Source organism: Montipora foliosa, chromosome 1 (assembly GCF_036669935.1).
Source record: "Montipora foliosa isolate CH-2021 chromosome 1, ASM3666993v2, whole genome shotgun sequence".
Taxonomy (NCBI): domain Eukaryota; kingdom Metazoa; phylum Cnidaria; class Anthozoa; order Scleractinia; family Acroporidae; genus Montipora; species Montipora foliosa.
Genome location: NC_090869.1, coordinates 18,610,500 through 18,620,499, shown reverse-complemented (window position 1 = coordinate 18,620,499; position 10,000 = coordinate 18,610,500). Strand labels below are relative to the sequence as shown.

General features: G+C 39.2%; 2 protein-coding genes across 4 annotated transcripts in view; both read left to right on the top strand.

Annotated features, from left to right (window-relative positions):
* LOC137991952 (glucose-6-phosphate isomerase-like) overlaps positions 1-5,890 on the top strand; it is a 20,064-nt gene extending 14,174 nt beyond the window's left edge. The window contains exons 18-22 of the mRNA XM_068836978.1: positions 1,417-1,493; positions 2,984-3,112; positions 3,423-3,498; positions 4,597-4,663; positions 5,253-5,890. Coding sequence (XP_068693079.1) covers positions 1,417-1,493; positions 2,984-3,112; positions 3,423-3,498; positions 4,597-4,663; positions 5,253-5,379 — 476 coding nt within the window. The 3' untranslated portion in view covers positions 5,380-5,890. The remainder of the gene's footprint in view (positions 1-1,416; positions 1,494-2,983; positions 3,113-3,422; positions 3,499-4,596; positions 4,664-5,252) is intronic.
* A 1,065-nt stretch (positions 5,891-6,955) lies between these two features.
* LOC137991905 (solute carrier family 12 member 4-like) overlaps positions 6,956-10,000 on the top strand; it is a 26,628-nt gene continuing 23,583 nt past the window's right edge. The window contains exons 1-5 of one of the 3 annotated variants that reach the window (XM_068836939.1): positions 6,956-7,805; positions 7,996-8,072; positions 8,195-8,317; positions 9,142-9,288; positions 9,808-9,862. In XM_068836939.1, coding sequence (XP_068693040.1) covers positions 7,676-7,805; positions 7,996-8,072; positions 8,195-8,317; positions 9,142-9,288; positions 9,808-9,862 — 532 coding nt within the window. In that variant the 5' untranslated portion in view covers positions 6,956-7,675. The remainder of the gene's footprint in view (positions 7,806-7,995; positions 8,073-8,194; positions 8,318-9,141; positions 9,289-9,807; positions 9,863-10,000) is intronic. The other 2 variants (XM_068836934.1, XM_068836931.1) reach the window with 2 other exon arrangements.

The following is a 10,000-nucleotide window of genomic DNA, read 5'->3' as shown; positions in this document are numbered from 1 at the left end:
AATTCATAGAATTCAATAAGGTACATAATGATATATAATAAGCTTGTTCGAATACCGTTAAATTTAATTGGAGTCAGAGATCATAAGCCTTAAAAACTTTTACGGAACATTTGATATTTTGAGTGGGAAGTAGACTCCTGAGCTTACTGAACGACAGCCCGTGAGGATAGCGCATTCTTCATCCAATCGGTAATGTAAGCACACCATGCAGTTTCGCACTTGGGTAACTAGCACACTTTTAAAAGGGTTAAAAAGGAAAGGTTGTTGAAAAAAATGGGTTGAATTAGTCTCAAACTGAACATGTTACAATCACGAGAAAATATAATTCTGAGATGGCGATCTCGTTGCCTTTGCCGTCCGATGCTTAATGGCGCCCCATACCTTTGGCACCATGCCTTTGTTACATTTAGTTATTCTATAACAATAAAAGCAGAGGTGTAAAAACAGAGGTGAATGACCTCAATTAACTCAGTTGGTCATTGTCACTCTTCCCCTTCACCTCAGGGTAAGGCAATTCCTTCTTCCTCTTTATCTTTAGCTTGAGATTTAGCGCAATTTATTCTAGAGTAGACTGCGAGAAGTCTCTCTTTTGCTCTACAATCGTTGAAACAAACGCGTACGTTGAACTTGCAAAATGGCTGAAGCTGCGGGTTGCAAGTACCGCAGGCGCTCATCAACGCCCGCAATATTTGCGACCAGCAGCTTCAACCATTTTGAAAGTTCAACCTACGCGTTCGTTTCAACGATTTTAGAGCAAAAGAGAGACTTCTCGCAGTCTAATTCTAGAGATTTGTCCCGGCCGAAATCGGATAAAGATTTTCAGCACGTCTGTGCAGTCCACTTAGTGTAAGAGAGTCTAACAAGACACCTTATACGCCTAGGCAAACTATCTGATTTAGTACGTCTTCCAAGACGAACCAAAGCGACGAAATTTTAATACAGACTCACTGTAAATCGTAGCCAAGGTTCGTGCCGGAGGGATAAGTGCGTCTCATGTTGTTACTCTCATGGTTGCAAAAGACGAATAAGATGACGTCTGCAGGACGAATTAATGTCTTTGGTATCAAAACCGGACGGTCATTATTCTACCACAAAGGGCAAACAAGTTCAAAAACCTCTGTGGGACGTTAAAGATCCCTCAAACTGATCGAAAAGAGCAGGTCACGGAGTTCCCGGTGTTGTGTTCCGGTCTGGTGTGATTAATTTATGTGCTTTCCTTATAAAATCAAGACTTCACATTCCTCTAGATCTTTTGCAGCATAATGACACAAAAGCACAAAAATGCGTACTGCTCGTACTGTTAGGACCCTAATTTTAGCTCAGACTATTTTTGTGGCTGTCTTTTTGGGTGTCCATTGTATTATTGTCGTTTTCGAACAAAGTGACAACCCTTTTTCCTCTTATGTCTCTACGCAGGTACCAAGTTGATCCCAGCGGACTTTTTGGCACCAGTTGAGACTCATAATCCCATTGCGGGTGGAATCCATCATACGGTAAATGATACTAACGACGGAAACTCCCATGCCCCCGCAAAGACACGTGTAGGCGAAAGTTGCCCGGGAATTTCCAACTAATAAACTGCGATGTTTTTCCTTACATCACTCATTGTGATTGTAATGCCAACCGCTTGCAAACCAGGGTCCCAGCAGTTGGAAAGGGTGCATACCCCTGTCAACTTGATAAATCACTTAAGAGGTGAACTCAATTGATTTTAAAAGCGCTTTTCCTATGGATAGCAATTTACCCAATGGGTATATGCTGTTCTTTTGAACAACGTTAAAGGTGTCTTTTGCTTGTTTGGCAAAGTGGAGAACGAAAAAATGATCTTATATATAAAGATGAAACATTACTAATAGACCAATTTACAGTTGGTTGCTTAGTTACCTGGCCTATGAATAAAAGTGAGACTGGAATTCACCTTTTTTGGGCAGAAACTTCACTGCTTTTCTTATGTAAATTCTTACTAATTAGCATGACAACAACATCATTAACATAAGAAAATGAGGGACGTCAGTATCATAACAAAATCAACACCAGCCTTACTTTCATTTAAAGGCCCAGTAACTAAGCATACAACTGTAAAGAGGGCTACTGCATGATAATATTGAACTTTCACAATCGTAAAGTTGCCTCCAAACATGAAATCTAAGCAAAATGTGCAATGACGTTCAGAGTTTCAGAATGCTTTAGGTCGTTTGCGGTTGTGACAGATTGGCTCAGTGGAAACTTCTTTATCTCTTTGTCATTTTTACTTTTCTTTCGATATCTAGTTTCATTATATGATTCCTGGTGTACCCATTTATTATATTTAATTCCTTTTTCACTTAATTTTGCTAGCGTTTTTTATTCCGGCCAGGTCATTCTTGCTTATTAGACAGAGCATTCTACAGATAATGCTGCCGTCTTTTTCACAGAAACAAAATAAAATGCTGACTTAAACGCTTGTCTAATAGTTTGATTGTATACGAATGGAAGAGGAGGAGATTTCAGTCATTTCTGCTTCATTCAACCATTTAGTTCTTTCCAAAGGTGGACATATTTATGCCCACGCCCTCTCCTTAAAATGACCAAGGATTAGATCTCTTATGTATCGCCAGAGGAACTGCACTATGAAAAAATTAGGTATAAGCGAATAAGATCTTTTGCTCTTGCTTAACGCTGTACTCCTCGTATTTCAAGGGAAAAGGGGAACTGAAGGCAGTCTGTGATGTGTAGGCTTCTACTACTTGATGGCTTTCTTTAATATGATGGACAAACCATAAAGACATACACAATGGTAAATGTTTCTTTTCTTCATTACACGAGGAAAAGGAAAGGTGTCTGGGTTTGGGAAAAAGACAAATACAACTTAAAATACAATGTGACGTAGCGTGTCCATGTGGTGTGGTGATTACAGTCTGCTATTTCTATTCTTTGTGTGAGGACACCACCAAAGCAGCTAAAATTTCCTGAGCATACGACCAATATTTGCTATTTTTTTCAGATCCTTTTGGCCAACTTCTTGGCCCAACCTGAGGCATTGATGAAAGGCAAGACAGCAGAGGAGGCCCGAGCTGAGCTCGAGAAGAGTGGAAAGACCGGAGCAACACTGGAAAAAATTTTACCTCATAAGGTAAATTAAATCCCTTGTTGAACAAATATATCTTGTGACGGCCATCTTGTTTTAAGTTAACACATTATTGATGTCAAGGGTTGTGTTCGTGAGAATGATGTTGATGCATAGACTGCACGAGCCATATGTAAACAGATTCCGTTGGGCCACCAATCATGTTGAAGAAATGCTAAATTGCGCAAACATTGAATTCGGGGCATAGCCTGCGAATAAGGTGTTTCAGGAATGCTTGTGACGAAAACATTTTCTGCAAATCTCTGTCCCTGCACTGATGGGTATGTAACTATTTGACCTTTTCTTTCCATCACAGGTTTTTGCTGGAAATAAGCCAACTAACTCCATTATGTTTCAAAAACTGACTCCCTTCATATTGGGTGCTTTAATCGGTGAGGTTTTTTTTGTTTGTTTGAGAACAGTGGTCGTCGTAACTTACATCTCAATCTGAGGAATTTGGAGACCTCTTGATAAATAACTATGAACTTTGTTTTGTGTCAACTTTATTTAGCGCTGGAGCACTAATTTAGGACACTGTAAAGAAATCAAAGCAAATCAACTCATTAAATAATCGGATATTGGTTTTTGAGGAAGGAAAACCTCTCATAACAGTAGAGAACCAACGAACTCAACCCACATTTGACGCCAAATCTGGGAATCGAACCCGGGCCACATCATTGGCGGGAGGCGAGAGCTTTCACCATTGCGGCATCCCAGCTCTTTATTACATCATAATAGAAATTTAGGGTGCGTTCGATTGACCGTATTTTGGAATAGGAATACAAGGAATATAAGTTAGAAATCCTTCGTGTTTACGGAGATTCACATTAAAATTGTCAAGCATCTGCTAAAATGCTATTTTAAACATATTTTTATTATCCTTGCTGCTTTGAAACGCGCCAAACATACCATTTTAATCATCACTCCACGTATTCTTATTCCAGAATAGGGTCAATCGAACGCGCCCTTATATAGTAACAAAGAAACATGGTACAAAAGAAAAACAAGAGCTTTACGTTATCTTTTTTGAAGCATCGCTTTGTCCGAAATGCTGTGATGCAGCTAAGGTCAAAAACGCTGTTTTCTTGTTGTTTGGTGATAAGAGACATAACTTCACCAGGTGTGTAAGGTCTTTCTGAGGACGCAACATTTATTCATCTTAGTCGAATTCAAGTGTCCAACGCGAAGTGTTCCTTAAGGTCTAAGCATTTGCTACCTATTTCTAGCTATGAAATACTTGTGAGGGTTAGGGTTATTTTTTGGCGCGGGAAAATGCCGCTGTTTGTCTTGACTAAAAGATCATAGTTTAGGGGACACTCTGTGGCGTTGATTGTCAATATTTCCAGAAGCGAGTGATTTTGAAATTGAGGAGAAGAGCAAGGGGCACTTCGTGGCGTTTTCCAAAATCGTCACTAGGAACGGATAAAATAAGATTTGTGACAATCCTCATCCACGTTCTCTTTTTCTTTGTTTGTGTTACTGTTGTTTAGCTATGTATGAACACAAGATATTTTGCCAAGGCGTTGTCTGGGACATAAATTCTTATGACCAGTGGGGGTAAGTACAATGGTTGGTTTTGCTCCATAGCTGTTGTCAATGAGGGGCGGTCCTTGAAACAAATTTAGCCAAAGATTTCAATGATTGGCAAGTAATAACGGGCAATGAAAGTGACAGATGCAACCCCGTCCAAAGCGCGGGAAATCGCGTACTGCGAGCAAATCACAGTTGGTTTTGGTTGTTTTCTCTGATTGGCCGAGATTGTGGTGCAAGATATTTAAACCAACCACCAAGCGTAGAAATGCTGAAGTATGCAAATCGTGGAATCTCGTTAAATGCTGGATTAGTTAGAAACTGCTGCGTGAGACATTTTTGCACAATCCGAGAGCAGCGTATTGCGTCGCCCTGTAGTTAGGAGGTATTGGTCTTAATTGGTTTGTACGCTTTGGTACTTTGTCGAGTATACCAAAAGGCTTTGAGACTTCCAAGCCACTCACTTGAAAATTTGCTTTAATTTTACAAAGATTTTTTCACTGGAGGAGAGATTTTATAAGCGTAAGTGTAACTTAATCGAGACGACGAAAAGCAAGCAGTTATGCTCGAAGAGTAAAGGCTTTATCTTATCACTCCGGTGGTCCTTTTTTCGCAGCGTGGAATTAGGCAAACAGCTGGCTAAAGCAATTCAACCAGAACTAGAAGCTCCAGGCCCAGTGACATCACATGATTCTTCCACCAATGGGTTGATCAACTTTATTAAGAAGCACTCGGCTTTGTAAAGACTTCCACTGAAAAGATTGTTCGGATCTTAAAATTGCAGACTTTCATTGTGGACATGAATCGAAGCTGAGTTTTTCGAAGCATGGTCTTATCTTGTTTTGAACAACTTGGATTAGAATAAGTTAATTGGCGCAAATAATTTAGGAAGTTGTAGATGATATATTTTGTTATTAATGTTCGCCCTATAGGTAAATGGCAAGATGCCAACATTAATTTCTTACTTCAGTTTCCATGTGTGAAGAGAATGATTTCGTACACGGCTGCCATGAAGTATTTTACGGTGCCTGTGCGTAGAATAGCAAGTTTTAAACTGAATTGTTGTGCTCATCTAAGCACGGAAAAAGAAGGAAGGAGAATGCCATGGAATCCTCCCAGTCTCCTTTTGATACATGTTTCAATACGAGTACTTCATAATCAATGCAATATCGAGCTGTGATAATGAGGTAGTAATCTGGACGATGTACAAGTAAACTTAATTGAACTGAGAATAAAGTGTAGCACCATTCTTAATTGGGTTTTTCGTTGAGATAAATGTCGTGTGTTACTGTTGGTTTTGCTGCATTCTGTGATTTATAACCCGTTGAACGACTTTCGATCCCTTCGAGGAAGTTGAGGGCGTATTCAATTTGGTACACCCTATTATACTATCACAGCTGGTATCCCCTTGTGGACCCGATGAGAAACAATTCGGCTTTCTTTTAACTTTGGGACGGACCATTGGAAATAACCGGAGAGGGGGGCGGTGAGAATCCCCCTTCCACCCCCCCCCCCCCCCCAAAAAAAAAAAAAAAAAAAAAATTCCTACAGACAATTTTTAAAGGATTGCTTCCATTGACAACCTTTTTACCCCTCCCCCCTGAGCACCCCCCTCCACTGGGGAACGTTGTGTACCAATCCCGCTCAAAGTTGTAGTGTGAAAACAGAAAGAAAACCACCCGTCGCTGTATTGTATTAAATGAGGGTCATGAAGGGATAAAATGCATGGGAGCTGGGATTGACCTGATGTTTGGGTGGGAAAATGAGATTTGATCACTGGCAACTGGGATTTTGTTACTGTGAATGGGAGATAGAGTCCTTGGTGTGAATGGGATTTGCATTATAAGAGGTTATCAGGCATTAGTTCTGCTCAAAATTCCTGATATCAAATATTTCATGCGCTCTCCTTGAGTTCCTGGCCACTGCCTTGTGAGAGTGAGGACCTTCCTGATGCTAACAGAACTGTTTTTGAACCTCAAAGCTCCCTACCTACTGACAACATCCCTATCTCTAATAAGGCTTCACTAGCACTAGACCCACTGCAACCAATGCAATCACTCGAAAAGAAGAAGCTAAAATGAGGTATTGGGCAATGCGCCATGGTCAATGCGTCAGACACAGGAACTGAAAAGTCCTTGATATGATATTTTCCATCATAACCCCCCCCCCCCCCCCCCAATGCAAAAGGACATAGTGAGAAACATAAACGAAGAACAAAACGCTTCTTTAGTAAAAAGTTTATTTTTATTCTACTCAACATTAAGAACTTTGGTTTTTGCATCTGTTCAAAGCGATCTTCCAATATAAAATAGGATGCTTCGTTTTCGAATTTTGCGTGCTTCGTTTTCGACTTAGGGTGCTTAGTTTTCGATCTTTTGGGTGCTTCGTTTTCGATACTACCGAACTTTCTTCCGTGATGTCACATTATGTTAGCAAAACCATTTGTCTTTAACTTGAAGAGCACTTGGTACTGCGAATGCGGTAATATCTTTGACTTTTTTGAGGAGGCAGGATTTTATTGCTAGTTGCAAATCTGGTTTACACACAGGACAAACTCCAGTTGTTGAAAGATCGGATAACTTTATCCGCTGGATAAGTCAACATCTTACAGTTTCAGTCTGTATAAAGACTACAGTATTTGCTCTAGTACCTGTGAATATGCACAGTCTAAGACCTTTACACTCAAAGATCTAAGTAATGGTGTGTGGGAAAGCCTTGGCCAGCATATTTCTACTCAGGATAATGAGGATGTGAAGAACCACTCTGAAAACTGTTAACGGTAATAAGTGCGCTTTAGAATTTCATCGTCGTGGCCGTCTTGACGTACATGTAGGCGGCATCCTGGCCCAAATAAATACATAGCTATTGACTCTCTTGAGGGAAAGTGAATTAGAAATTGTAATCAAGTGTCAATCAAGTCTTCATTGGTCTTCATTGGCCGTGCACCTGTTTATGTTACCCCACCCCCCAAGGCTCACAACGGTAAACACAGACCGACACACAGAGTTGCTTTTTCTTTTCATCGATTGTTTCTGAAATATGTCTGAAAATCGTTTCAAAGTTACCCAAGCTGCTGAAGCCGAAGGATCTAAACAAGGCGTGGAAACTTACAGACGAGTGAATCTGTCAACAGATATTGAAGTGAAAATCATCCAACCATGTAAGTCATGTAGCTCAAGTGACTCTTTTCCTCGCAAAGTTAGGGAGACCACGTGCGATAAAAAATTATTTTTACGCTTCATCTGTTTTGGGTACTCGACTAGTGTATGTGTTTCAACTTTTAAAAGGGAAACTAAACTCAAGGGGAATTATTTCTGCGTTAAGGTTGTAGTAACCGACTGAAACTCTTTCGTCGTCAGCTCCTGAAAAAAAATCAAACGAGAGCAACAAAGCATTTCTTGTGTCTGGAAAGGCGGGAAATTTAGCATTGTACGAGGTGAGGTGGTTTTTGATTTTTGCGATATTTGTGTTCTATAAATTTCTGGTTATTTTACCCTGTTTTTAATTGTACAAAGTGAACTGTTCATTTTAATCCGCTCAAATCTGTGTATTGTTCAGGATGAAATCCATAAGACACCGAGGATTTCGACGCTCCTTGAGAGTTTATCAAGATACGAAGCTGTGGCCTTTCCGAAGGAAGTGGACGACGAGGGAGAAGCGAAAGAAACAAAAGCTTCCCAGGTATAAAGGGAAAACAAGTGGTTGAATTTGAATTAGGGCTGGACGTACGTTCGAGTGATCGATGGTTTTCTGTTTTTGTATGCAAATTAATCTAAGTTAAAGGTCCTGAATTATTTAAGCTCATTTGTTGTGCAATCTTAAGTCTTTTTCCTTTTATAAAACTAAGAAGCTTAAGACATGCACACCGGTGGAAAATTTTGTGTGTTGCATTTATCTTGCTAATTGTGGCTGCTAATTTTAAGCTTACATATTTAAGCACATTCATGAGCGTTCGGCGTTTTAAAATTTTACAAATTGCTTCTCTTGCAGTTTTAAGAGTTGACGTGTTTATTGGACTTGTCCAGTAATTCTTAACTATGTAACTAGGGATTAAAATATTGTCTTTATCCACAGTTAATACCAACACGTGAAACTTTCTGTAAAGAGGAGCGTGAGTCCAAAATTTCAAACCATGTGAAGCGTGATTCTTGAGTTGTATGTGACACGTGAATCATTCATTTGTTTTTTTTTCGAGACTTTGATCCCTGTGAGATTTAGTCTTTTAATTATTATTCATTAAATTTTCTTTGACTTGAAACTTTCAGCGAATAAAAGTACTTTCTTCAGATTTTTGTTTTAAGTTTGCAAATTTTCAGAAAAGTAAGAAAACTGCTGGGTGCCATTTTTGTTTTGAATTTGTGCTACCATAGCAACCTAAGTGGGACTGTGTGAAGCACCTTATTGAAGTTTAACTGTATTCCTTTTTTGTAATCAAAATCAAGTTATTTTCTTCTCATTGTGTTACATATAAATGTTTCTTTCTCTTTGTTTAATTTAAATTCAAGGGAACCAAAATGGGCACCCTTATGGGAGTGTATCTCCCCACGATTCAGAACATCTTTGGTGTGATCCTGTTTATACGTTTATCGTGGATAGTTGGTGTGGCAGGAATCCTACAAGCATTCTTAATTGTGTTTATCTGTTGCTGTTGTGTGAGTATCTACAAAAAAACCCTTGCAGAAGATACCAGTCTGGTAGAGTGTAGGTGTTTAACCCTGTTTCACATTTGTCCCCCCACCCCACAATCTTCAATACCATACCACCTATAAATCATTTCCACTTATCTTCAATGACATCCTGATATGAAGAGGCAGGGGAATCTGACCACCATAAAAAGTGATTTGTCTAAGGTCCCTTAATTAATTCAGTCTATAAAATTAATAATGATCATCAGATTTGGATACCACTTTGTATTGGTTACTTTATTTTACTTAATATAGTAGAACCCGATTTGACAAAATGGCCACATATGAACCAAATCCTTTGCCATATCAGCTGGGGTTTTGTTCAGTAGCAGTTCTTTTCCAAGCATTTAATTTAATTGTAAGCTACAGCGGTAGGTCAGATCAAGGATTTTGTTTATTATGCATCCTAAGGACAAATATTTTTGTTACATAAAGGCTCATTACTTCAAGGTTAAATTAAAAGTGATTTTCATTTTGTGACATTAGACAATGTTAACAGCCATTTCTATGAGTGCCATAGCCACGAATGGAGTTGTTCCAGGTAATGAAATATCTGTCATCTGTCAGCTTCAGGTAATGGAATTATTTTAGGTGATATCTATTGTTTGTTGATATGTCAATTTAGCTGGCTCTTGTTATTGATCAAATAGGACACAGGAATATAAATCAATTTAGGGTC